This window comes from Peromyscus leucopus, chromosome 5 (assembly GCF_004664715.2).
Source record: "Peromyscus leucopus breed LL Stock chromosome 5, UCI_PerLeu_2.1, whole genome shotgun sequence".
Taxonomy (NCBI): domain Eukaryota; kingdom Metazoa; phylum Chordata; class Mammalia; order Rodentia; family Cricetidae; genus Peromyscus; species Peromyscus leucopus.
Genome location: NC_051067.1, coordinates 125,960,409 through 125,987,894, shown reverse-complemented (window position 1 = coordinate 125,987,894; position 27,486 = coordinate 125,960,409). Strand labels below are relative to the sequence as shown.

General features: G+C 50.9%; 3 protein-coding genes across 6 annotated transcripts in view; 2 read left to right on the top strand and 1 right to left on the bottom strand.

Annotated features, from left to right (window-relative positions):
• The window catches only part of Fanca (FA complementation group A), a 52,773-nt gene extending 52,353 nt beyond the window's left edge, over window positions 1–420 (top strand). Inside the window, exon 43 of the mRNA XM_028880898.2 lies at window positions 104–420. Within this exon, the coding sequence (XP_028736731.1) occupies window positions 104–211 (108 nt within the window). The 3' untranslated portion in view covers window positions 212–420. The remainder of the gene's footprint in view (window positions 1–103) is intronic.
• Znf276 (zinc finger protein 276) lies at window positions 240–14,751 on the bottom strand. 2 transcript variants are annotated; one of them, XM_028880896.2, is made up of 11 exons: window positions 14,069–14,751; window positions 12,885–13,188; window positions 12,568–12,614; window positions 12,033–12,479; window positions 10,556–10,634; window positions 9,360–9,443; window positions 3,367–3,477; window positions 3,223–3,298; window positions 2,809–2,926; window positions 967–1,066; window positions 240–895 (listed from the first exon to the last, which is right to left on the bottom strand). In XM_028880896.2, exons 1-11 carry the CDS (start codon window positions 14,271–14,273, stop codon window positions 625–627), a joined length of 1,842 nt encoding a protein of 613 aa, XP_028736729.1. In that variant the 5' UTR covers window positions 14,274–14,751; the 3' UTR covers window positions 240–624. The 2 variants fall into 2 exon arrangements, with proteins under 2 accessions (XP_028736729.1, XP_028736730.1); XM_028880897.2 differs by lacking the exon at window positions 14,069–14,751 and adding an exon at window positions 13,846–14,062.
• Window positions 14,748–26,259, top strand: Vps9d1 (VPS9 domain containing 1). Of its 3 annotated transcripts, none has more exons than XM_028880893.2 (15): window positions 14,748–14,959; window positions 16,203–16,278; window positions 17,879–17,971; window positions 18,059–18,221; window positions 19,706–19,817; window positions 19,906–19,968; window positions 20,330–20,382; window positions 20,482–20,569; window positions 20,733–20,818; window positions 21,339–21,823; window positions 22,492–22,621; window positions 22,888–23,093; window positions 23,376–23,472; window positions 24,805–24,909; window positions 25,390–26,259. In XM_028880893.2, exons 1-15 carry the CDS (start codon window positions 14,861–14,863, stop codon window positions 25,481–25,483), a joined length of 1,950 nt encoding a protein of 649 aa, XP_028736726.1. In that variant the 5' UTR covers window positions 14,748–14,860; the 3' UTR covers window positions 25,484–26,259. The 3 variants fall into 3 exon arrangements, with proteins under 3 accessions (XP_028736726.1, XP_028736727.1, XP_028736728.1); XM_028880894.2 differs by having other exon boundaries at window positions 14,814–14,959; window positions 17,882–17,971; XM_028880895.2 differs by lacking the exon at window positions 14,748–14,959 and adding an exon at window positions 15,100–15,221.
• The last annotated feature ends 1,227 nt before the right edge of the window (window positions 26,260–27,486 follow it).

The window sequence follows — 27,486 nt, the reverse complement described above, 5'->3', positions numbered from 1 at the left end:
AGACTGGCAGCACAACTCAAGTGTCTACTAGTTCTTGATCTGCACACAACTCACTTGGCTCTCCTGAGAGGCTGTGGGCACTAAGCAGTGTATTTTCTCGTAGCTGCTGGCTGGTCGAGGAGACTATGACCCTGAGATGAGCAACACTCTCCTGCAAAGGCAGCAGGCCGGGCCCAGCTTTGATCTCTACCAGGAGCCTCATCTGTTCTGACTGTACCCACCTCAGTGCACCAGCCGGCACCTTTGTGAATAATTTATTGCAAGCATAACATGGAGCTCTTGTTACACTAGAAAGTAGATTACAAATCTCCTTGATTGCTCTAGTTAGGAAAAAAATTAATTATTCATAATTTGTGTCTGGCCTTAAATTGCTCACTGTCCATAGGAAAATAAACTGCTGGTACCACAGCAGGTTGAAGTACACACCAAGCCCAGCTCCCTCACCCAGAGAGAGATGCCCTCCAACATAAGGCTGCTGGATATGTGAGGTGGAGTACAGCATGGGGTCCACAGAGCAGGCGGAACTCTGCAGCAGGGCAGTGAGGAGCAGGAATGTCTTCACGCCTCACATCACACCTGCTGAGTTCAGTCAGCTCAACATGCCCAGTGCTCCACCTGCAGTTCTCAGGTAGGCTCAGGCTTCACAGCTTGACCCTCCACGGTCCCAGAGAGGCTCAGGGGCCCAGGCGGGGGCTCTGCTTCCAAAGGCAGGGCTTTGTCCTGGGTCTGGGTCAGAGGATGTACCATGGACATGTGCACGTTGAGATTGTGGGCCTTTTCAAACCGCCGGCCGCACTGGTCACAGGCGAAGTCCAGCTCAGTCTCTGCTTTGTGTTTGGTCATGTGGTACTTGAGGGATGCTCGTTGCCTGCACTGGAACCCACAGACCTCACACCTGGGGGGCAGAGGCAGGGGAAGTAAGCTGTGCCTTGTCCCAGGCATAGGAAGTGCCCAGCCCACACTTACTGCAGTGGCTTGGCTCCTGAGTGACGCATCTGGTGGACAAGAAGGTGCTTCCGCTGCTTGAAGGTCTGCCCACATTCGTCACAGATGTAATTGCGTACCTCTGCAAGACCAGAGGGGTTGTGAGCACCTATCTCAAATCTGCTCCAAGACGGGTGACAGTTATTACTGCTTTATATAACACAAGGATGTGTCCAAGCAAGAACCTTTGAGAACCAAATATTATTTAAAATGAAAGATAATTCTGTACTCACTCCTAAGTGGATACTAAATAAAAAGCAAAGAACAATCAGACTGCAACCCACAGAACCAGGGAGGCTACATAGCAGGGGGGATGACTGGCTTATAATAAGTTTTGGTTTTACTCAATTACCGGGCAAGCCTCAGGGAAACATTTCACTATTAAGATAAGAATTTGTACTGTATCAAGCTGATAATTTATTTTTCTATTAATTAAAAAAAAGAAAGATAATTCTGATACAAAGAACTTCACTAATAAATGTTTCTAATACAAAGCAGTTTGTTAATTTATAAATTCCTTAAAGCACTGTTACATGGCTAGGTTTTGCCACAGAGATTGTGTGCATTTGAAGCTTGTTTTTTTTTTCAAGAGGGTTTCTCTGTGTAGCCTGGTTGTCCTAGAACTTGTTCTATAAATCAAGTTGTCTTTGAACTCAGAGATCCACCTGAGTCTGCCTCCCAAGGGCTGGGATTGTAGGTGTGCACCACCACCGCCCAGCTTGTTTGTTTTAGAGAGATCATTTCACTATGTAGCCCTGGTGGCCCACATAGAGAATTCATAAAGAAATATGTGCACTACCATGTCCAGCCTGAAGCTCCTTTCCCAAAATAAAAGAGATGGCTTTAGGGGGCACAGACCTTTAGAGAAATTACTCTCTGGAAGTCTTCCCAAAGTAAAGACCTAAACAATGGAGATAAGATCACTGGTGGAAGTAAAATGGTTCAATACACTTGGAAACTTAGCCAGATCCCATGTACATCACAGTCTCAGTGCTCAACAAGGTCATCCTCTGCTGTATATCAAATGTGAGGCCAGCCTGAACTACATGAAACTCTGTTACAAATAAACAAAAAACCAAGGACCATCGAGAAGGCTCAGCAGGTAAAGTCTCCTTCTGCCAAAACTGATGCCCTGAATCCAACCCCAGATCCCACGTGGTAGGAGAACCTATTTCTACAAACTGTCTTCTGACCTCCACGTGTGTACCAAGTGCACAAGTACTTTTTTCTTTTTTCAACTATAGCCATAACAGTACTATGCACTAATTCTACTTGTTCCAACCCATCCTGCCTACACTGGTGTTTAATCTGGGATTAAGGGCGTACACCACCACCACCACCACCACCACCACCACCACCACCACCACCACCACCACCACCTGGTACTCTAGTGTTAATTTTATTTAATGTACATTGGTGTGAACGTGTTAGATTCCCTGGAACTGAGTTACAGACAGGTGAGCTGCCATGTGGTTGCTAGGAATTGAACCCAGATCCATCTGGAAGGGCAGCCAGTGCACTTAACTGAGCCATCTCTCCAGCCCTCTAGGGTTAATTTTTAAAGGTGGTGAGTTCACAGAAGTACCTGAGTTTCTATGCTATCAATTCTGAGAAGTTGCTCAAACCTTGCGGGTGGGGGTGGGGGGGTGGAATTGCCTCCCTCAGGAATGCAACAGATGATTCAGAATACCCATGTGACATAGAAGCTTTGTGAGCCACTTGGACACTACCTGCTTCTGGGGGGGGGGGGGTCCCTCTCTCTGTGCACCTGAGATCCACTAACAGCCAAACCAAAGCTCACAAGGCACAGCCTGAGGCAGATACCTGTGTGGATGAGCTTCACATGTCGCTGCAGGTATCGGTCGATCATGAATACCTTGTTGCAGCCAGGATGTGGGCAGGGCCTCTCCCGGACCTCCTCATGGTGCTCCTTAATGTGCTTCTAGAGGAAAAAGGGATAAGAGACCCTGGTGTTTAATCTGGGCACATCCTGCCTCCCAGGAGATGCTGTGTAGTGGTCCCAGCACGTCACAACTGACTATTGGAAAGAGACAACTACTTCCTACCCTATACCACTGGTTTTAGAGCAAGGGGCTGTCTCCACATCCACTAGGATCCTATGAGCCCTTGGGAAGTTTGTACTTGGCTTTACACAAATGCCTGGTGCCTTCAGCAGATTCTTACTAACACCCATGACAACTCAGTCAACCCTTACTGAAGGTGATGCCCATTCCTTACCTTCATGCCATCAGCCCCACGGTATACAGCTGTGCAGCCCTGGTAAGGACACTTATAGATGGTGGGCAGCTCCTCCCTGTAAGGCAAAGCACACGTGGAGGTGCTGACCCAACATGCAAATGCCCCCCACTGCAGCCCGCTTACCTCTCACATCGGAGCTTTTTCTTCCAGCCAGGCTTGGGCCCAGGCTTCTTCCTGACTTTGGGCTCTTCAGCCTTCTTGGCTTCTTTGTTTTCACTCTTCTTACCAGAGACCCTAGAAGGGGTAAAGAAAACAATCTAGTCATGTTTATCTCTGTCTGCAAATGATTCTTGTCTCTTCCTGCACGTCCAGTTTTCTTCAAGGTCTCATCTACCATTAGTCAGCAGGCAGGACAACCCTGAGAGGGTTACAAGTCTGAAGCAGTTACCTTGGGAGGGCGTGCAGAACAGATGGTAGCATGGAGCACACATACTATCACATTATGCAGTTTCAGAATTCAAGTTCCATGAGAGATGGAGATATGGAAAATAGTAGAGAATTCTAAGTGTCAGTCATGTCTCCAGATGATCAAATGTTAGAAAGGGGCTCAGCATTCCCGACCACTGGATTTGAGATTCTGTCAGGCAACCAGCAGCCTGGGGCATATCTTTAGTCCCAAATTAGTTATATAACATACACTAACATAACTACATAAGTAGTTCAAAAAGGAAACTAAGAAAACAATTCATGTTCAATAGCATCCAAAAGGATAGGCCAGGTGGTGGCATACACCTTTAATCCCAGCACTCGGGAGGCAGAGGCAGCCAGATCTCTGTGGGTTCCAGGCCAGCCTGGTCTACAGAGTGAGTTCCAGGAAGCCAGGGCTACACAGAGAAACCCTATCCCAAAAAACAAACCGCCAGAAGCTAAAAGGCCCGCATGATGGTGCCTACCTGACATCTCAGCTGCTCAGGGCCGACACAAGCATGGCTTGGGCTGCACACTGGATTACAGCAGACAGCACACCAAGACCTCCTCTCAAACAAGCCACCAGCTTCTGAGTGGGAAGTGTAGCTTTATTTTATATGTATGGGTACTCTACCTGCATGTGTGTCTATGCTCTACACTGCCTGGGGAGGCCAGAAGAGGGTGTCAGATCCTCTGGAACTAGAATTACAGACTTGATAGCTGCCACATGGGTGCTGGGAACTAAACTAGGTCCTCTACAAAAGCAACAAGTACACTTGACTGCTGAGCCATCGCTCCAGACCCAAAATATATTTAATCAATTTAATCAATAACAGAAGACAAACCAGGTTGTGCAGGCCTGAAATCCCAGCCAATCAAGAGGCTGAAGCAAGAGGATCACAAAGTAAACGCTGGCCTGAGCCACAGAGACACTACCCAAAAATACAAACCTTTAAAGGCAGAGGCAGGCAGATCTCTGAGTTTGAGGCCAGCCTGGTCTACAAAGTAAGTTCCAGGACAGCCAGAGCTAAACAGAAACCTTTTCTCAAAATACTAAAATAAAGTAACTATATAAATAAAAACAAAGGTTTAAAAAAAGTGTGGTGAAACAGTTCAGTAAAGCATTTAACTTAGTTTGTGCAAAGCCCTCAGTCCAATACCCCATACCTCAAGTAAATAAAAATCAATCACAAAACCCAGTTAGTTTATTATTTATTTATTGACAGTGCTTTAGATCTAGCCCTATCTTTCTGGGATTTTTGCATCCCCTAGAGAGAATGAGATACTTAGGAATAAAATTGACCAGAGAGCTAGGTGGGGGTGGCGGTGCACGCCTTTAATCCCAGCACTCGAAAGGCAGAGGCAGATCTCTGAGTTTGAGGACAGCCTGGTCTACAGAGCAGAGCAAGTTCCAGGACAGCCAAGGGTACACAGAGAAACCCTATCTCGAAAAAAAAAAAAAAAATTGACCAGAGAAAGTGAAAGACTCTTAAAGACAGTAACTGGAAAGACAATTTTGTGTTTATGGATAAGGACTAATTTGAGTGCCAGCCTGGTCTACAGAGTGAGTTCCAGGACAGCTGGGGCTACACAGAGAAACCCTGTTTCAAGAAACCAAAAAGCAAAACAAAACAAAAAGAACTAATATATATAGGATGTGGTGTCACTTACCTATAATCACAGCATCCCAGGAGATAGAAACAGAAGAATCATGAGCTCAAGGCCAGCCCGAGATACATACCAAGATGCTTTCTCTCCCTTTCCCTCACACTCCTAATATTAAAAGATGGCTATGACAGTCCAGCGGTGGTGGCACACACCTTTAATCCCAGCACTCAGGAGGCAGAGGCCAGCCTGGTCTACAGTGCAAGTTCCAGGCCAGCTAGGGCTACACAGGGCACGGGGGTAGGGGGTGGGAGGTGGGGGTGGAGGAGGGTGCTTGGCTGTCAGCCTGCTTAGCTCTGGAATCAAAAATCAAACCCTTGGGCACATCTGTGAGGGATTTTCTAGAAGAGGTTATCTGAAGTGGAAACCCACCCTAAGTGTAGGTAGCAAGTTCATCTTATTCTACTACTGCTGCTGCATTTCTTTGCTGATAAGAGAACCCAGCTTCTTCAGGCTTCCAGCATGGACTGAAGACTAGTGGCTATCCAGGAATCCTCCAGGCCTTCAACACCAGGGTAGGACTGGGCAACTGCTCAGTTCTTGGCCTCTCCAGTATAAGACAGCCATTGTTAGACTACTCAGACTGTATCATGTAAGCCAATCTAATCTATCTCCTTTTAGTATATATTCATTCTGTTCCTTTACAGAACCATAATACAATGGCCAAAAATTCCAGTACAGTCCACCCAAGCCATCTATAGATTTCACTGAAATCTGTCAAAATCACAATAGAAGTTGGTTGTGGTAACACATGCTCATAATTCCAGTATTGGAGGATGAGACAATCACAAGTTCAAAGCTAACAACCATTGGTAAGTCCAGTTCCAGGGATCCAACACCCTCTTTGGATCTCTGAGGGCACTGCATTCATGTGGCATACAGATACTCATGCATGCAAAACACCCACATACATAAAACTAAATAAACCTTTAAAAAATAATTACAACAAATGGTTAATTTTTAAAAATTAAGGCCAGGCATAATGGTACACACTTTAATCTCAACACTCAGAAAACAAAGGCAGATGGCTCTCTGAGTTTTAGGCCATCCTGATCTACACAAAAAGTTCCGGCCAGCCAGGGATACACAGACTCCATCTTAGCACCTGGGGGGTCAGGTTCAAGGTCACTGTCAGCTACACAGATGTGGGAGCCCACAAAAGTTTCCTAGTTAGAACTGAGCTTGCTTTACATAGCAGGTCTGCGTTAGGGATGGCTTGACCATGTGCATGGTCACCGGGTGTTTGAGATGGTCTGCACTTGGCTGTGCTGGGGGGAGGTCTTTTGCTCCACCCCTTGGCATTCCTTTAAAAGCCCTTTAGTAGAGACAAAAGGAGCTGGTGGGTTTTGACCCAGACTCTCCTGAGGCTCTCCCTATGTTTCTAACTATCTCTCTCCTCTATATTTTTATCCACATATTCCTCATTTCTCCCTGCTCAAGAGTACCCTGGGGAAAAGTGGGGGCAGGCCCCCCTATGGTAGCACACACCCTAGCTCTCAGGAAGCTGGGGTAGAAAGGATCAGAATTTCAAATCCTGCTTGAGTTGCATAGGGAATTCAGCCGGAGCTATATATAGTATGATAGGATCTCAAACACAAAAAAAAAAAAAAAATTTAAAAAAAAATCACTAGCCTGCAACATATAGGCTATTCCGCCTCTCCCTGTCTGATAACTGTCCAATGTCCCCCTCCACACCTATCTCCTGGCTGAGTGGGATAGCCTTTTCAGGCAGTGAGTGCCTTGCACACTAGACTACTTGTGTTTAGAGTCTGTACCGTATGTGCCATAGGTAAATACTTCCAATCCTATCTGACTGCCCTGTCTAAGCTCAGGTGTTCTCTGCTTTGAACCACAGTGTTCTGACCAGTTCATTCCTGAAGCTGTTACTCAGGATGATTACCCAGCCAGCCAGAACTCAAGGCTAAAAGAAAAGGCTGAAGAGGCGAATATGTGAGTAGGCACAGAGACCAAGGGTTTCTTGACGCCCTGTCTTCAAAAGTCCTCAGCTGTGGGGCTGGAGAGATGGCTTAGAGATTGCTGAGTACTTGATACTCTTGCAAAGGACCCAGGTTTAGTTCCTAGTATCCACCTACATGGCAGCTCACAACAATCTATAATGCCAGGTCCAGGAGATCTGATGCCTTCTTCTGACCTCCAAGGGCTCCACATGCACTTGGTACACATACGTGAACTCAGGCACACACATATACACATAAAAACTATTTTTAAAACCCCCAGCTGATGCCAGGCAGAAGTAGTGCATGCATTTAATCCCAGTACTTGGGAAGGAGAGGCAGGTGAATCTCTGAGTTCGAGACTATCCTAGTCTACACAGCAAGTTCCAGGATAGTCAGGACTATACAGAGAAACCCTGCCTCAGCCAGGCAGTGGTGGCTCATGCCTTTAATCCCAGCACTTGGGAGGCAGGGACAGGCAGATTTCAGTGAGTTCAAGGCCAGCCTGGTCCAGGACTGTTATACAGAGAAACCCTTTCACCAAAAGAGAAAGAAAAAGAAACCCTGTCTTAGGGGGAAAAAATCCCCAGATGTGCCTCACTATAATGTCTGAAAAAAAGAAGCGTTCAGGCAAAGTACAGTTCTCACTAAAATAGTTCATTTTACTAAAGATGTCTTCAAATGTATCTCATATGTCCCACCCAAAGCATCCTATCTTCACTTGTCTTAGTGAGACAAGTACACAGTTGAGCATGCTGTTCACATCTCAGCAGCAGGGGCTCAGCAGAACAACCACTTCCCCCATCTTCTGAAAATGAAACCCACTAACCCTCCCAACTACCTACTAAAGTGGCTGGAGGTGGAGGTCACTAGAAAGGGAAGAGGGCTTCCTGGAGGCAGCCGAGCCTGCAATCTGGCCATGCTTTCCTAGGGCTATTCCTTGTTGGTCTCCAGACAGCGCTCTGTCCTGTGAGGCTTGCTGAGGCCACGTGGCTTGGTATTATATTCTGATTCCGATCTTCCCATTCTGATCTCTGCTCTCCTTTTGTTTCTGTTTCTCTTCCCATAAGAAATATTAGAACTTACATTTAAAAAAAAAAAAAAAAAAAAAAAAAAAAGAAACCAAGAAATTCTCAGTCTTTTTGTAGGGTGTTCTTAGCTGATAGTGTGGTGCCCAGAGCTGCTCTTGGGATTTTCACTCTGAACTGTGAAATCCTCAGAGCACTGTGACAATGAGGCAGTCACTAACTAGTTATTGGGTATGCAGGTTTTCTTGACACAGGGCTATTGCTAAGAGGAAAGAGACCCAAGTGAAAACTCTGTCTCTCCTTGTTAGAATCCTATGTTTGTTTGGAGAAAGGGAAAAGCCACACAAGAGGCTTAACAAAGAATGGACAAAGAAATCAGAGCCAAGGGCTGACTTGAAAATGGTCACAAGGCTGAGTTCCTGGACTTGAGAAGAGGCCTGATCCTAGATCAAAAGGAACAGTTAGAGCAGGGCCAGGACGATGCTAAGGGACACTAGGAACGGACTGGAAAAGAACCACTAAGGTACTCCCTACAGTGGGGCTGTGTCTTACTAACAGGGCTGCCTGCCGCCTTGTGATACACATTTAGACCAGGTCCCCAACCCACCAAAAAGGGTGGCCAAAGGTCAAGGGGATCCTATCATATTCAGCTGCTCACCTGGCCTTTCAAACAGACCTCCTGGTTCATTTAGAAGCCACTGAGCTGGCTCCGCAGATGAAAGGCACCTGCCACCAAGCCTAACAACCTGAGTTTGATACCTAGAACCAGTGGAAGTGGTCCTTTGACTTCCCCATGTGCAACACACACACACACACACACACACACACACACACACACACACACACACACACACACGAATAAATACATTAAGTGCAATAAAAAGAAAAAAAGAAGCTGCCATGTTCACTGGCATTGGGAGATGGGGCCAAAGGAAAGGACTGAGGCCAGCATGGGCCTCCATATCCCATTTTTAAACACTCAAGACTCCCATGTGCACCCAGGCTAACCTGTACAACATCACTCTAGACATCATAGGCTTAGACAGGGCTATACTCTTACTTCTTTTCTGGGTAAGGCTCAAAGGACTCATCCGAGGACTGTGGGTTTTGCTTCTTCTCATTCTCATCTTCACTCAGGAAGTCTCTAGGAAAGTGAGAGAGCTGTCAGCAAAGCACTGACCTGGGTGAGCAACAACCCAACATGACCTCCTGTCTTTAGGTGCTACAGCCCCCATAGCCCAGGCTTTGCTTCTGAACATGTCTTAAGAAATCTAAAATCCCCAACTCTAGTCTATGTCCTGACAGGAGGACAAGCCAGACTCACTCAAAGCAAACAAGCTAGCAATCCTCCCTCCCTGAAAGCCACTTTGCTAATACCGACACCCCAAACTCTACAACAGCTGATTTATTTACAGCCCGGGAGTGTGAAGACTTAAAGGCAGATTCAGAAAGGAACTGTTTCACCCATCAACTGTGAACACAGGCAAGCTGTTAGCCATTTCAAAGTTCACAACAACAACAACAAACGGTTATGACCTTCACCCTAAACCATGAATCACTGGCCTGTGTTGAGCAGCAAACAGGCAGTCTAACCAGCCCACGGTGTTCTCCACAGGCCACCAGCTATGTGGATGGGGTTAGGCCTGAGGCTACAGGCAGTCTAACAGCCCAGAGATACAAGCGTGTAACCAAGATTCAGTCTGTCCCTCCCTATTTGGATGACGTGCATCTGCACCCCAGTCTAGGCCACGGAGCAGGACAGAAGGGCAAACACCAACTGAGTGGTTCTCAGCCCAGAGCTAACAGGCCCTGGTACACCCCTTTCTAGGGAGGCCTGTCCTCTCCTCACCCCACACAGGGCTTCTACTCCAAGTCTCAACCTCACTATCCAAAGGGCCTCAATCTAGCATCCTCTGCTGTAGTGACACCTGGGGCTGCACAAGCTAAGGCCTTTACAAAGGAAGCAGACAGGTAACCAGGAAGGACCAACCCTGGAGCAACTAAAGGAGGCAATTCCAGAACACTCTGGGTTAGAATAGGAACTGTGTTTCCCTGCAGTATTCTTCATCTGGGTGCCTCTGGGACCAGAAAGCCACGTCAGGAGCCAGAGGCCCCAGAACTCCCCTGGCCACTCCTCTCCTCCCCCCCTCTGAGGAGGGCAGGCAAACATGCCAGCCAAGGGCAGCAGCTCTAGGGAGGCTGAGTCTGATTTCTGAAGGAGAAATTTTAGGCTTTTTAAACCCACTCTTCTCTCACCCCTCAGAAAGGTCACTGAACTCGTCTTTTACCCGATCATCCGAGGTTGAAGATGGAACCTGCTTCTCACCCAGTTGCCCTGGGAAACAAAGAACAGGCTCTGGTTACCACCACTGAGCACAGGAAGGGCCTCACCAGTAAGGAGGCCCTGTTCCTGTCTAAGGACACAGCCTTCCTTATGAGGCCAGAAGGCCTCTGCCCTGTTTCCTCCATTCTCACCCCACACTCACTATGCCAGGCTCTGTCCAAAGGAACAGGAGGCTCCATATCAGCAAGCCGACCCTTCTCGGATTCAGGTTATTGTTCTAGGTGAAAATAAGCCCACTCTGGATAGTTTATGACAGTTTAAAGGCTACTGTTACCAAAGGAGGTATACATACACCTTATAAAGCCAAGCATTCTAAGATCACATTCTAAGATGTCTGTGACATCCTCCTAGGGCCTTGCTTGGAGTTCATCTCTGTTTTATTTCTAGATGAACCACAGGGGTACCTGCATTTTTTTTTAAATGTATAAATGTTTTGCCTGTGTATATGCCTGGTGCCAGCAGAGGCCAGAAGAAGGCCTCAGACCCCTGGAACAGGAGTTATGTTGATGCTGGGAATTGAACCCAGGTCTTTTGCAAGAGCAACAAGTGCTCTTAACTGCTAAGCCATCTCTTCAACCCTCCTGCTTTTTTTGAGACAGGGTCTCTCTATGTAGCCTTGGCTCTGTCCTGGAACTCTATGTAGACCTGGCGGGCCTCAAACTCACAGAAATCCGCCTGCCTGTGCCTTCCCAAGTGCTGGGATTAAATGTGTGCACCGCTATGCTCGGCAACCCTCTTTCCTGCGTTTTCAAAGAGCCCCAATGTGGATTTGTAGGTGGGAACCAGCTAAGCACCCGTAAGTGACCATGAAAACCAATATATGAAGGCAATAGGCAGGCAGGAAGCTGGCTCCAACTCTCCCAACACGATGCCTAGGAACAGCTGCACCCAACCCACAGCACGTGTGGGTGGGGTCCAAGCCCCACAGAGGGGCCAGTCAATAGACGAGGCTACCACACTGGCCCACACTATGGTAAAGTAGCAGCCTCATTGTCTGCCTCCATGTCCTGCAGACAATAATCCCATTCTTCTCTCTCCCTCAGTCCCCTCAGCCTACAAGAACAACCAGTACCCTGTGGTCTAAGGACAGGCTTAGAGGAAGACCGGATGCCAGATGAGCGTGTCATTACAGAAACTGTTGAATCAGAGGCCTGATTGTGAAGGAACAAGAAGTCAAGACAGGCTGGTAGGACCATCCTATTCTTAAGTACTCTAACAGTCACAGTTCCTATGGGAAAGCACTGAGGCTGGACCCCCATCTTCTCCTACCAGCTTCCTCTGCTATACCCTGGCCTATTCCCAAACAGTACGGACGTCCACTTTCTGCGGAACACAACCTTGGACAGGATACTGAATCCTGTTCTAGCATAAGCCACAGGTACTGCTTACCTGGGGCCTCACTGGGAGCCAAGTTTGGCTGAGTATAGGGGCCTATTCCAGGTCCCACAGAGTCTCCATGTGAGTGCAGCAGGGCCACATCCACACTGGGCAGTGTCTTGGTCTCAGATCCAACTTGGGTTTCTCTGGTCTGGCAGAGCTGAGAGGCAGCTCCAGTGGGGTTCAACTCTGAGTTCTGGGCCAGCCGTGGTGGTATCTCCTTGCCCCATGCCCATTTCACTGCTAATGCACTGTCCAAAAAGAGAGCTCTGCAGCTGGAGTCTGTGTCCATGGTGAAGTCATGGCCCCGGTCGCAGCCCCACACAGCCTGGATGATGCCACAGTACTCAGAGGACAGTGTCCTCTGAAGGCTGGGCAGAGACCCACAGTTGGCTGCATGTTCATGTACCCAGCCCACCAAGCTGTGCAGACACCGAGGGCTCGAGGTGATCAGATCAGCTGAGGAGAATCAACAGAGAGGTCAGTCTCATGGTGGCCAGCACTAGGCCCAACCTGGAATGCCCACCCTGGCATGAACAGCACTCACCCATACATGTTCCCTCCTCGGCCACTGTGGGAGGCTGAACACCAACCCTGCAAAGCATCAGTGTGGCCACAGTTTAGGAGCCTCCCAAGGTCACAAACCTCCCCAGGAACCCTCTACCAGCAGCCCTGTTCCCTCTCTTCTACTGATAGCTCTTCACCCTCAAACCTCTGCAAACCTCGCCACCACAGCACCTCACTGTAGCACCATGAGAGGCTTATGCTGGCTTTTGTCCACCCCACAAGTCACTGCCCTAAATCAACACCCAGGACACATGGTGATGACCCCTGAAGGTCCCAAGAAATCCAACAAGGGCCTACTTTGCACAAGGCTTCCGCTGGCCAGCTGGGGAGACATTGACTCTCTGTAAGAAGGACCTGAGGAGGCTGTGGCACTGATAGAATTGGGTGTAGCAGTTCTTGCAGACAAACGGAGGCAGGGCTGGGTCCTGGTGCACAGCAACACCCAGCAGACGCTGAAAGTCCCTAATGAAGACACGCTCCCCTGGGGACAGTCTCTCTGAGGTCTCCCCAGGCACTCTGTCAGAGATACTGCGGAGGCTCCGTGAGGAGAACTTCCCGTGGCAGAGGCGACAGTGCCCCATGGCAAAAGTTCGGCCTGCTCCTGAGCAAAGAAGCAAATGTGACAGTAAGTAAGGAACGCCCAGTGTGAGGACCACACTTCCCACTAGCCTCCCGGCACCTAAAGCACCTAGAGCAATGCCCTCCCTGGGCTTCCCAAACACACTAACAACAGGACTCAGGAGCTGGCCTTCCTCACTAAACATTCAACTTTGGAAGGGCTACTGTCAAGAAATCTTTCAAATTTTTTTTTTGAGCTGAGGTCTCACTGTGTAGCCCAGGCTGGGGCTCATAATCCTCTACCTCGGCCTTCTAAGGGCTGGGTGGGATGCAGGCATATGCCACTGTGCCCAGCGCCTTTCAACAAACCCCAGGTGCCTCCAGTGAAGATGAAATGTAACTTTTCTCACACATCCTATCCTGAAAATGTGCCTCAGCTGTGCCTCACGAAACTGACTGTCCTTCCCTAGGTGTCCTGTCTGCAGAATAGGGACAATGCCACCACCTCATTGCCTGCCCCAGGACTAAGGACAGCATGCACGGAAAAGTCACCCAAATGTGATACACACTGATGCTGTTGCCCTAACCGCTGCTGCTTATACACGAACTCCCAGGCAGACAGGGAGCTTAGTTCTCATCGCAGGTTGTGGGTCTGTTTTCACCAACAAGAAACTGGAATTCAGAGAAGTTAAGCAATTACCTTAAGAGTACACAGCCCGAAGAACTGAACTGAAAACCACACCTGTGTGACTTCAAAACTTAAGTACCAAACAGCAGCGACACAGGGCAGGAAAAGATGGGCTGTCTGGCCAAAAGTCATTGCAGTAGACGTGAGAGGCCCCAGGCCCTCCGGAACTAGAAGGCCTGGTTTGCTCTCAGAATCGCTAGGCTCCCATCAGGGCCAGAGGACGCCCGGAACCCACCTGCCTCGTCTGTACCGTCCTCGCCTGTGTCCGCGCAAGAGCGCGTCGAGCCCCAGCTGAGTTGCGCCGCCGCCCCGTCCGCGCTCGCTCCGCCGGTGCGAGAAGGGCGGCCCCGAGTCCGACCGCTTCCACAGCCGCCGCCCGAACTCCCGCGCTGCCGAGCCGTCCCAGGCGACAGGAAGCGGCCGAGCCGGTCCCGCTTCATGGTGGCGGCCGCCTGATCGCTGCTCCGTGCTCTTCGGTGTGGCTCGGCCCGCCGGGTTCTGCTCGATTGGACTGGACTCCTCTGACTCAGTACGGTTCGGCTGCACTCCGCCCGGCTCCTCGGCTCCGCTCGCTTCACCGCGATCTGAGAGGGCCGAAGCGAGGGGTGGAGCGAAGTGAGGAGCGGCCCGGGAGCGACAGTGGCCGCTGTTGTGTCGAGAGCCCAGAGTTCCTAGGGTCGCGCAGAACTCTCGACAGGCCCATGAAGGAGGGGCGGCCGGGAGGGTAAACTACCGCGGACTGAGGCACGAGCTGTGGCACTTAACAGAGAACCGCACAACGAGGTTCTTCCCACCAATCTTCTCGTCGAGACTCGGAGCGAGCACGCTCTGAAAAGCTGACACGACCCACCCGGCCCCTTCTCATCTCTAAACCTAGCTCTGCGCGGCGGGGCGGGGCAGGCGGAAGTGTGTCCGGGTCCCTTCCGGCAGTGTGCGCTTCCCGCAGCTCCCTCTGCTGCACACTCCACGTTCCGGTTCGGAGGCGCCGGCCCCGCCCCTGTCGCCGCGGCCTCCCCCGCCCGGCGCCATGGCCGCTGCGGCCGGGGACGGCGCGGCGAAGCCACTGCAAAGCGCCATGAAACTGGCCAACAGGGCCATCGAGCTAGACACCGGCAACCGGCCCCGGGTGAGGCTGGGAGGGGCGCGGCAGCAGGTCCGGGAGGCACCTGGCCAGTGGTGGCCGAGGGCGGGCGGGCGTGTGAGGGGATCCGCGCTTCCGACGCGCGCGACAGCTCTGGGACCCCGCCCGGAGGCTCACGGCCGGGCGGCTGTGGGCGCTCTGCGGGGACCTCGGACAGCTCAACTAGCACTTGGTCTCTGGTTTATCTGTTCAATGAGTCGAGCCGTGGTTCTGTTTGCAAAGGACCTGTGAAGCAGCCCTCCGAGATGTAGGTGACAGACGTGTGTGTGTGTGTGTGTGTCTGTATTCTTGACAGACACTGTGCAGACTTAATCCAGAAAAGACTGGCTGTCGGCTCTTTCATGATGCTGCTGTTTGCAGTTGCCTTCAAAGGTCATTTGTAAAGAAACACCGGCACAGAAGGGGTGTGGCCTGTCACTGAGGATGAACGCTAATTAAAAGGATGGCAACTAGGTAGAAGAGCCGGCCAGGCCACCCCGAGCTACCCTTAGAGAGGAAGAATCAGTGTTTGTCCAGTTCCTCGAGTTGGTTTTCTAGGACATCAGGTTCTCCTCCCAAGACGAAAATCCTACCTGAAATCCATTTTATCCTTAATCTCTGAAGTGTTCATTAAAGTTGGGTAATTTGACAATAGATAAAATAAAACACATACATTCCAGAGTGCATTCTGTCCTGAGCTGTCACGGAGCTCAGGACAGAGGGGTCACACAGTTGAAACCTGCAACAAGATGCTCTACTCTGTGCCAGAAAGTGAGATTGAGAGATGAGCCTTATTCTCTTCTTAGACTTTCAGGAAGTATTTTTCACAAGACATGGAAAAACTGCTGATCTTTGAGTTGCACAGGAAGGAGATTTTGTTATACACAGTGGAAAATGGTGTCACTGCTGAGGCTGCCTTACCAAGCCTCCTGACAGAAGCGCAGCTCCTTCACTTGCTGGAGAGTAAGGCAGTGAAAGGAGGGATGTGTCCAGCTGGGAACGCCCTAGTGCAAAAGTGGGAAGAGTTTCCCTGATTTTGTTCTCAGAGGCAAACACTTTTTCCTTCAAGTCTAGACGGTGGGGATAGCCCCTGTCCTAGATGGACCATCACTGAAGTCTAGAAGTCTCTCAGAAATGAGCAGACGCTGTTGATCCTGTGTTTTCCACATCCACTTGGCAGGCATGATGTAGGCACTTCCATCTACTGGCCTGACAGCCTGACCCCTGCCATTCTCTTCCCTGCACACAGGAGGCATACATGGAATACCTGAGGAGCATTCACTACATCTCCCAGGCGTTACTGGAAGATGTGGAACACACTACAGGTATGCCTTCAGACTTGCTTCTTCTCTCAGGATGGCCAATTTGTGGACCCCAAATTTGATGGTCCCCAAAGCTGGAGGTCATTATCATTAGTATAGAATATCATAATGTAGCATGGTGGCATTGAAGGGCAGTATTATGGGCTAGGGGGATAGGTCATAGATTGGATCAAGACGCTGCCTCAAGGCCGTGAAGAGTGAGCTGCACAAAAGTGAGGCCTTGCCAGCAAGGATATTTAAAGGCCGAGAGGAGGAAGTAGTTATAGCTGTGCTTTGTACATCTTGGGTGGAATTAGAAAGGAATTTTGGGAACCTGCCAAAGCTCCACCCAGCATTGGGAGGAGCAAAGACTTTGGATGTATCTTGAAGCAGAAACCAAGCAGACCTGCTAGCGTTGATGGTGAGTTGCTAGCATCAGAGGATGTTGCAAGCAGATGATGGACAACTCTGTGTGTAAGGAGAGAAATTGTGAACTCCACTGTGGGGCTAGGGATGTAGTTCAGTTGGTAGAGAGTGCTTTCCTAGCATACATAAAGCCCCGGATTTGGTCCCTGGCACTGCATAAACTAATGTGATAGCAAAAGCCTGAAATCTTAGCATTTAGGAGAATCAAAAGTTCAAGATCACCGGGCGGTGGTGTTGCGTGCGTTTAATCCCAATGCTTGGGAGGCAGAGGCAGGTGGATCTCTGTGAGTTCGAGACCAGCGTGGTCTACAGAGTGAGTTCCAGGACAGGCTCCAAAGCTACACAGAGAAACCCTGTCTCAAAAAAAAAAATGTTCAAGATCATCCTCAGCTACATAGTGAGTTTGAGGCCAGCCTGGGCTACATGAGACCCTGTCTCGAATTTTAAAAAAATTAGAGAATCCCACTGTAAACATATAAATGTTTCTGAGATAGAAGCAACTCTCTGGACATAGGAACATAGTTAGGGAGAGCTAGTAGGGAGCAAGTAAGCTCAGCTGAGTCCTGACGCCTCAAAGATTGTCACAGAGCTCAGGGCAGAGGGGTCAGGACCAGCAGGAGGAACCTTGCTAAGGGAAGTAATATCCCAGAGGATAGAAAAAATCGGAATGACTTGCCATCTTTGGAAAAGCAGAGCTGGGCAGGGACAATGTAGGGGAATTTGGATGCTAAATGGAGGTGGAATGAAGAGAAGATGGTGTTTATGAGGGGTTTGCTGTAAGGGGGAACAGGAGAGTGGGTCCAGGAGCTGGGTGGACGACTCGGCAAAGTACGAGGAGAAGATGTGTCTGCTGATATAAGCAGGCCCGCGGAGAGCGGAGAGCAGCACAGACAGCTGTGTGTGTGTGGTTAGGGGTGGAAGTCCTCACAGCAGCGCTTGCAGGGGCAAGTCCATGGTGCAGGCAGCGAGGAGGTGGCGGCCCGGAGAGTCTGTAGCGCCTGTGTCTCTGTGCAGTAGCCAGGAGGGCTCCATGGCAAGAGTCAGTCCGATGCTTGGCCACCCGTCATGTGTGTATATTGTTTTGAGCCATGGTGAAAAGACTAAGGGCAAGCTTGCCTGACTTACAGTTCCTTGTTCTTAGTAAGAATGTGAGTCTTGGTGGAAGGACTGTAACCCGCCCCCCATGTTCCTTCCCTAGAAGCTGGGGAAACTGTGCCCCCTGAGACCTCAAAGATGCTGAAGCTGGCTGAACAGTGTCTGGAACGGGCCCAGTCGACAGCTACCAAACTTGGTGGGTACCCAAAGAAGGGGGCTCTTGGTACCTGCTTTGTGGGATGATCCCTAGCCTGCTGACCAGGGTGCTATCCGTGGCTTGCAGGGAAAATATGCTTGAAGCCCGCTGTACCTGTGGCTCCTCCCATCCCCTTGCCCACCAGCCGACACCGCCGAGTGTGTTCGGACGAAGGAGGGAAACTCTCCCCTTTCCTGCCTCCTGAGATCTTCCAGAAGCTGCAGGTGGTGGAATCACAAAACTCTAAGAAGTAAGATGGACAAGATGGGAGGTGTGCTAAGCTGTGGATGTTGTTGGAGGCTGAGCAAAAGTGAGCTTCCCTTGGGTAGTTAGTTAAAGTGGCTCCCAGAGGAGACACACCCCTTGCCTGACAGAAGCAGATGCAAATTCTGTTAGGAAGAAAGTACCTTCATCCTTCAAAAAGTTAGTGGCAAACAAAGATACCCATATAGAAACAGAAATGATGAGGTAATGGTTACAGAACAGACCGGTGAAGATTTCATGTAGTTTTCAGGCACAGGTCAAACAACACAGAGCTTTGTTTAGTATTTACAAAACTAAGTTTGAAAACACCTGAACAAGAAACTCTAAAGTCAGAGCCAGCAAATATAAAGTAGAAATTAAATCAAAATATAATGCTGAAATTTGTTTTTTAAAACTAGTTAGGGAGGCTGGGCATGGTGGTGCACACCTTTAAACCTAGCACTTGAGAGGCAGAGGCATGTGGATCTCTTTTTTTTTTTTTTTTTTTTTTTTGAGCTGATGATCGAACCCAGGGCCTTGCACTTGCTAGGCAATCGCTCTACCACTGAGCTAAATCCCCAACCCGCATGTGGATCTCTATGTGTTCTAGGACAGCCTGGCCTACAGAGCAAGTTCCAGAACAGCCAGGGCTACACAGAAAAACCCTGTCTCTAAAATCCAAAGCAAACATACAAACAAACAAATAAATAAATAAATATGTACAGGTTTATAATAACAGAGTAGAGACACAGATGGAAAGAGAAAAAAAATAGGCAGAGCTAAAATTCAGATGTCACAGAAACAAGACATAAAATAGGAAAGACAGGAGGCTTAGCATGTTTTTTTAAGTTCTAGAAAGAGAAGAATGATATTGGGAGGGGGCATTGTTTGAAGATATAACAGCAGAGAGTTTTCTACACTAATGAAAAAATACCAAGACACAGATGCAGAAAACTCAGTGAACCCAACATGGATGAATCAGGCCCTTCTTACCATATGTCCCAAAGGTACCTTTACCCTCCAGGTTTCTCAGGCCCCACCTGTCTGTGTGTGCAGCTTCAGCACTGGGGTGGATGCAGACATCAACTTGAGGATGGAGTCTGCCCTCCTCAGGCTTCTCCATCCCCTTTTGTCTGCTGACTCTGAAAGCAGGGAGGTGTATGGCATGCTGCAGTTTTTTTTTTTTACTAAATAGACATATCTCTCCCTTTAGTGGGTTGCAAATGAATCTTACTGTTTGGAAGCCTGTAGTAACTTCCAGGAGTTCCATGTTATTGCACATGTCCTGCTTCTCTTGATAAGCCCCGAGTTCTAGCATCACTGACACCCATGTTTTGTCAACAGACCTCTAGCTTGCCCACCCCCCCCCCTGCATTTCTTCCTGCTCCATTACCATCTTCTTTCATCTTGGTCGTGTAAGGATGGTTGCTCAGGTCACTAGAACATTCCTGGACTTCCTGTGCATGGACAGCAGCTTGTCCCTATTTTTAGAGAGCTAACACCACTGGAGAAGGCCTCCTTGCAGAACCAGAAGCTGAGGGCCACATATGAGGCCCGGATGGCTCGTCTGGACCCCAGCCAGGCCATGCAGAAGACATCACTGGTGAGCAAGGCCCAGAGAGGAACTGGACTGGTCAGGGAAGGAACAGGGCATTGGGGAATCGGGCCTTACTTCTTCCTTCTTTCCGTAGACCCTGTCTCTCCAGCGGCAGATGATGGAGAATCTGGTGATCGCCAAAGCAAGAGAAGAGACGGCATCCTTAAGGAGTGATGAGAGTGAGGTCTTGAGCTGAGGGTGGAGAAGGGGCAGGATAGGGAGAAGGGACCAGGTGCCAGGTAAGTGTGGGACTGTGAGCCTTCCCAGCAGTGAAGCGGGAGATTAACCCTTACACTGTTCCCAAGGCTCTCCTTAGGCTCCTCTGCCTTCCTGTTCCTTGCTGTTCTCCTGGCCTTGTTCAGTACCAGACTTATCTCTAGAAGGCAGAAACAGCCTTACTTACCTAGACTCTTGGGACATCAAGGGTATTCGAGGAGGATGGAGCAGATGAGGCATGGGGCAAGGGTGCATGTCCTCTCAGGTCAGACACGACTGGCCCCTTGACTCTATCACCCCAGCTCCAGAGGAAGATGGAGGAGCGCCGCCTGCGCCTTCAGGAGGCCGCCAACAGGTGCATCTCTTCCCTGTCTCGTAGGCATGCCGGGAGGCCTGGAAAAGGCTCCCTGAGCCCATAGGTCCGTCCCTGTTCCCAGCTTGTCTTCTTTCGCAGGAGGTTCTGCAGTCAAGTTGCTCTGACCCCAGAGGAGCGGGAGCAGCGAGCACTCTATGCTGCCATCCTGGAATATGAGCAAGACCATGTGAGTACTACTGGGCCACCCAGAGGCGTGGCAGAACAGGGGTCACACGGGCCCAGAGGACTTGGTTCCTTCCCACACCCCAGGGCAACCTCACACAGTCCTTGCAGGGCATCCCATTGTGGAGATCCGACTCTGCTTTCCTCCAAGGTCCTCTGTCCTGCAGGACTGGCCAAAGCACTGGAGAGCCAAGCTGAAGCGGAGCCCAGGGGACCTGTCAGTAGTGACCAGCCTGGTCTCCCACTTGCTCAGGTATTCATAGAGTCCATCACCCAGCCTCGGGTTCTCCTTGCTAGATGATGGGGAAGGAGTGAGAAAGAAAGGAGATTAATTACAAAGGCTAGGCTACAGAGACCTGGGGGGCAAGGGGCTCCTGCAGAAGGGCCTTTTGTGCTGATAGGTTTTCGTTGGCTTCCATTAGCTTCTCTAGATTGGATAGGTCACACTTTAATTATGATATCCTCTAATAGGAAATGGCAGAGAAGTTCTCTCTCTGAAATCGTTCACAGCGTGGTAATTTTTGTACAAGGAATATCACAGATGAGGGCATAAGGCCCAGGTGACTGAGGTCAGTTAATAGAAATTGAACTCAGATTTCTAAGCTTAAGGGTAAAAAGTAGATTGACGCCCTGCCTGGCCTTGAGGGTGGCTGCTGTGGTGCTCACTGTTTGCTGGAGATGAGAAAAATGAGTGGATAGAGCAAGTGCCCCACCCCCACCCCCGGGTAGACTCTTCAGGGCCCAACTGCATCTTGCTGTTCTTCTCCTTGCAGCCTCCCTGATCACCCAATCTCCCAGCTCCTGAAGAAGCTGCAGTGTGCAGTCTACAGTGCACTGTACCCTATTGTGAGCCGGGCTGCCATCAGTGCTGGACCTGCCCCGGGCTGCTGCTCCCTGCCCCCAGAAGCCAATGGCCTGCTGGCTCCTGGGAGCCGGCGACTCCGATCCTCCCAGAGCCTCTACTGCATGCTCTCCCCTTCAGAACCCAGTGCAGCCCCGCGATCTCTGGATGGACCTCCTTCCACACCTTCTGTCCCCACACTTCACTCAGGCCCCCTGGACAGAGAGGCAGACAGCAGCCCAGCAGGGCCTTCCTCCCCCCTGGTCGATGCTTCATCCCACTTGCCAGACAAGGACAGCTCCTTTGAGGACCTGGAACAGTTTTTGGCTCTATCTGAGCCACAGACCCCAGGAGCAAAGAGGGAGCCCTTGCTGGAATGTCTGAAGAGCACAGTGAAGGACATTCACAATGCCATCGGTGAGCCTGCTGGGCACCAACCCAGGAGCTGCACCAGTTGTATCTGCCAGCCCTCAAGTGCAACCCCCTGCCCTGGACAGCAAAGACCTTTGTCCACCCCACCCACGGGAGCAAGCATTTAGGCCGGAAGAGCAGGCCCTAGCCCATCCCAGCCCCCAGGTGGAGCTGGTATGGGAGTCAGGGATGTGGTGCCTGGCACAGCCTTTGATCATAAGGTGGTCTGGCTGTGCCTACCCCAAGGCTTCTAGACATTCTGTGAATCAGTGACGAAGGTTCAACAGCCCGGGACCTTACTATTCTGAAGTTCCTGGGGTTTCTGTAGACTTAGGAGCCAGTCTTTTTCAGAAAAGGGCCGTTATCCCCTCTCTTCAGCAGCCCCTTTAGCTACATGGGAGCAGTGCATGACCAAGTCAGCCCAGCGAAGAAGAGCTAAGAGCTGGCCCCAGGTCACACGATACAGGATGGGCAAGGGGTAGGTGTGGGGGGTTGAACAAGTAAAATAACCAAGTAGAACAGCCCCCCTATCCCCAAGCCTAGATGCTGGTGTAGTTCAGTTGCACAGAAGCCGGATCTGGGGAACAGGGCACCTTGACTCTGAACTTAGAGCTTCTCGAGAGGTGGGGGCAGGTAATAGCACATTTCGACATCCCCAACTCTGCTTCTGGCAGATAGACTGCTCTCGCTGACTCTTTTGGCCTTCGAAAGCCTGAACACAGCCGCCTCCAAGGACCGCTGTCTGGCTTGCATCGAGGAGCCCTTCTTCTCCCCACTGTGGCCCCTGCTGCTAGCCCTTTACAGGTACCGCCTCCAGCCTAGTTCACCATCCCCGTGAGCTGGACTCTCCACCCCTGTCTCCCAGTGGATCGTCTGATCCTAAGGCTGTCCTCGGGTGTTAAACGTTTGTAGGTGGCTGTGCCCACCTCCCTAGTTAGGGACGGTCGGGCTGTTTGCTCAGATACCTGAGCAGCTCTCATAGGACTGAGCTCCAGAGATCCCCAGCCACAACCCTGCTTGTCTCTGGAACAGTGTCTCTATGGTGGCTGAGCCTGGCCTCTCTGCTTTAGGAGTGTGCACCGTGCCCAGGAGGCTGCTGTGAGCAGGAGCATGGAGCTGTACAGGAATGCACCCCCTACGGCCCTTGGCATCCCTGCCAAGCTCCTGCCACGTGTCCCTGAGGCTCAAGCCTCCACCTACCCCTACTGCACTGCGGCCCAGGAACTGGGGCTGCTGGTCTTGGAGAGCTGCCCCCAGAAGAAGCTGGAGTGCATAGGTGTGGGAATCTGAGGGGCCCAGAGGTTTGGGGGGGTGGAAGATTGGGTGTGCCTTCCCTGCTAGCCTACGGGCCTGTCACTAGGCAGCTATGGGGCAGTGCCTTTCAGTTTCCTCCCGTCCTGCATTATCAGGAGAGATTGGGCAATACAGGAGACCCCTTGATACAGGAAACAGCATAGTCTCCCTTACACCAGGCCCTTCAAGTCTTCCTGCCCTTGCTAAATACTCCTCTTTCACCCACCACATCACGCTCCACTGAAGTCGTTTTTCTGTGCCACAGTGCGAACTCTTCGGGTCATCTGCATCTGTGCAGAAGACTACTGCCGTGCCCACGAGGCCAGGCCTGAGGCTGGATCCCAGCCCCCCGCTGCTGCCATGTGAGTCCAGAATGAGGATACTACCTGGAGGTATACTAGTATACGTTCCTGCCCTGTGACTGGCCGAGGAGGACCCCGGCGGCCCTGCTTCACTTAGCAGCCCCAGATTAGATCACTGCAGAGAACAGCTCATTCCTACAGAGACCCTGGACTGAGACAGGGCAAGGAGAAGGGCTCAGCCATGTGTTCCCGTCCATCTGGATGAGTTGTTGTTGCAGTGCCTCTGACTAGGCTGAGGGCTCCTTGGGACCCTGGGCCCTGGTTAACCTGGTAAGACTGCTCTTGGAGAAAGGCCTGCTTGGACCCCGGGTGCATACCTGGAGGAAGCAGGAAGGGAGCACTTTCACAGTGAGGCCCCTTTCCTGTACTGATCCAGCATTGGGGCTCCCTGCACATCCGAGATGGGGCAGGTTCTTCCCACCCAAGCCACACAGCCTTGGGCTCTGGGATGCTTGAGCTTACCTCCAACTCTCCTCAACTCAGCTGTAACTGCATCCTCTGACCTGGAGTCAATGTCCCCCACAGCTCTTGCATGAACTCTGACCCTGCCACCTTGTCCCAAGGACCAGGATCAGCCTTGACACCAGTCATTGCAGACCAGGAAGGGGCTGTTACCCTGGCCCGCACTCGAGTCTCCCAAGTAAATGTCAGAATCAAGTACGAGGTCACCCACGAGGAGCTCAACCCAAGGGAGAGAGGGGCAGATACTTCTCACCCACTCTAAGATCGGGTTGCTATTTCATCCTCATCACAGAGCCTGCCTCCCCTGCCCTCTTTACCCATTTTATAAAAGAGTTCCCAGGCTAAATGTTTGCACATCACAGCTTTGACCCACGCCACCCCCAACAGGGGGTAGACATGTCCCTGTAGGTGGCAGGACACCGAGCAGTTACAGCTGGTGTGTGGAGCCTCCCTGGCCCATGGGAAAACGGTCAGACCCAAGCCACGGCCTCGGGTTCCAGCTGCCTCCTTGCTTCTTGGTCCCCATGCTCTTCCAAGAAGCTCTTCATGTGTGCCCTAACTAGTGTGCCTAGACGTCTCCCAGGATGGTCCCAGAGGGCCTGCTGCAGAGATGATTGTCTTCCAGTCTCAGCCATGTGCTCCTAAGTTCCCAAAAGCATGTGAGACCACAGCCAACTAGAAAACCAGAAGAGACTATGGTGTATCCTGTCTTTGGTACTGCTCTTTGGGCCCAATTTTAACATGGCCAAGAGGTCTCCTGTGCTGTTTGGGGTGGGAGTACAGGAACTGTAGTCAAGATGGCTCCAGAAAGCCAGGGCAAATGTCCCTTTTGGCCCTAGGCCCACTGACCACTTTGCCTTTGCCCAGCAGTGGTGCTGATGACCTGCTGCCCATCCTGTCCTTCGTGGTGCTGAGGAGTGGCCTCCCCCAACTGGTGTCAGAGTGTGCAGCCCTGGAGGAATTCATTCATGAAGGGTAGGAAGGAGCCCTAGGCTAGTAGGTGATTAGGAGACTGACATGCACTCCTCAGAGTAGGCAAGGGCTTCCCCAGGTGTGGGAAGAGCTGGGAATAGAGCAGCTGTGGCAAGAGGGACAAGGGAACCTCACCCCCAGACCTAGAGCAGTGTAACCCCACCATCACCTTTGGACAGCTCTCTGAGATCCAGCTGTGCACGAGGCACTCGGGTTAGCATGCTCCATAGCCTTCAGAAGACCCTAGACCAGAGGTAAAGAGTATCCCCTGAGCAGCATCTGCCTGGGGGAGAGCAGGGCACACTGCAGGGCATACCAGGGCCAGGACTGGCATGGGGGAAAGGCCTCTTCCAACCCAGCTCCCTAACCTTGGCTGTAGCCACATCAGTGTCCAAGCACGTCGGGAATATGTTGCCTTCCAGAGGGCTAGGCTGTACATCTGTCCCCTCCAGGTGACACCTCTCTTTCCCCACTTCCACATAGGTATTTAATTGGAGAAGAAGGGTACTGCCTGACATCACTGCAGAGTGCCCTGAGCTATGTGGAACTTCTGTCCCAGGGACGGCTGGACAAGTAGTGGTGGCTGGACCTCACAGACCAAAGGAGCCACAGGACCTCCACACCGCACCATGTATCTGGTTTGGGGCCAGCCTGCTGTGGTGGCACTCTATAGCTCTCGCCCACCTTCCTAACCACACATCTGTCCTGGAGGCCTCGGGTAGTGCCTCTTCTTCAGCAGGACGTGGCTGGCTGAGTCAGGCCTGTTTTTGTCCTGGGTCTGCCTCTCCGACCGAATGGGAGAAATCTGTAGCTGCTGTTCCCTGGGGAGCCTGCAACACTGACGGGCCCTCCAGTGAACCTGGATGGCCCCGGCCTGTTCCCATGGACACTACACAGCCCCTACTGGGGCATCAACACAGAAATGGCTGCTGGGAGTCTTGCCAGGGCAATCTGGTTTTGTACCCCTCCAATCTCCTGAGACAGCCAAAGTTTGTGTGAGCCAGTCTCTTGTTAGTCGATAACAAGAGCTTTACCCTTACCCCGGAGGACTGGGTGTAGGTAGTGTGAGGCTGTGTTGCTTATCCATCAGGCAGCAACTGCCTTGCTCGCTTTTGCTGACCCAGGTATCATTTTGCTGCCCATGCCTGGGATATGAGCCTCTCTCCTACCAAGGTCCAGGACATCCAGCTCTGGAGTTACCTTGGTTGGGGACAGTGAACATTCAGGACACTGGCCAACACATACAGCTGTACAGCCTCTCCAATTTCAGAGTCCAAGGGTCAGTGCCCTGACTGTTATATGCCCCCAAGTTTCCACCAACTCAGCCTAAAATAAAGAAGTGACACCATCTAAGTCCATGTGACTTGCTCATTGACCCACTGGGCAGGCAGAACTCAGGCAACACAGACATCCTTTCTCTGCCAGTCTCCCAGATATCACAGATAACAGGGTAATGAGGTGCCACAGCCCACCCCCAGACCCTGTGCACAGAAGGGTCTTCCTAGGGCTCTTCGCAGCAAGGAAAGTGTAGACATCACTCTAGGAGAGCAAAGGTCTGCAGAGTATCATTAAGAGGCTAGGATTAAGTCACCACTGTAGTTCTGAGCCTAGAGCAGTCTCCTGAAGGTGCCTCAGAAATCTTTATCCTACTCAAACACATAGGAATGCCCTGCAGTGGTTATACTTCCACATGTAGGGACATATAGTGATGCCCTGTGATTATAGTGGGGCCCTAAGAGGATGTAGGCATCCAAGCACAGGCAGCATCTTCCAGGGAGTCAAGCTGCCCCACCCAGGAAAGGAAATATCCATGGCAACTGGGGTTGCTGTAAGGAGGTAGGTGGCATTCCAGTCCCAGACCACCAGAAGTGGTAGTGGGATTGTTGGAGATTCTTGGGGTAAGGCTGTATGTAAATTATTGAGCATTTATCGAACACTTGTGTTCTAAACCTGCAGGTAATGACTTTTTTGACCCCACAAAGAAATAGATAACATGCCTCTTTGAGCCTGGTGGGCTGATTCCAGAGTCTAATCTGCAAATGGTGAATAGAAACCTGGGACCATGACACCAGAAGCAGATGGTTGGCCTGGGCAGGGCAACCCAGTTCCTGGGCACTTGACCCATGAAAGAAACCTCTGGAGTAGGAACGGGCCAGAAGGCCCTAGCAGTTTCTTCCCACCAGCATCAGGAATGGACAGGCTGGTGCTAGCTTTCACTGTCTCACACTGGAGATTTCAACCCCATGTCCAGCTGCTGGCGAGCCACAAACTTGTCTCAGCTAGGCTGGGGAGATACTCAGCAGTTAAGAGTACTTGCTCTTGCAAAGGACCAGGTTTCAATTTCCAGCACCCACATAGCAGTTCACAACCATCTGTAACTCCAGTTTTTAGGGGATCCGATGCCCGCCTTTGGCCCCCATCAGCACTTCCTACATGCAGACAGAACACCCATACACATAAAAATAAAGGTTCAAACAAAAACTTGTGTCGTGGCTGACTTGGGTTCTTGGCACTGTAATCTCCTAGAGGCCCATGCTCCTGTGAAGTATATAGACCTTGGACATGAATGCCAGGTAACTA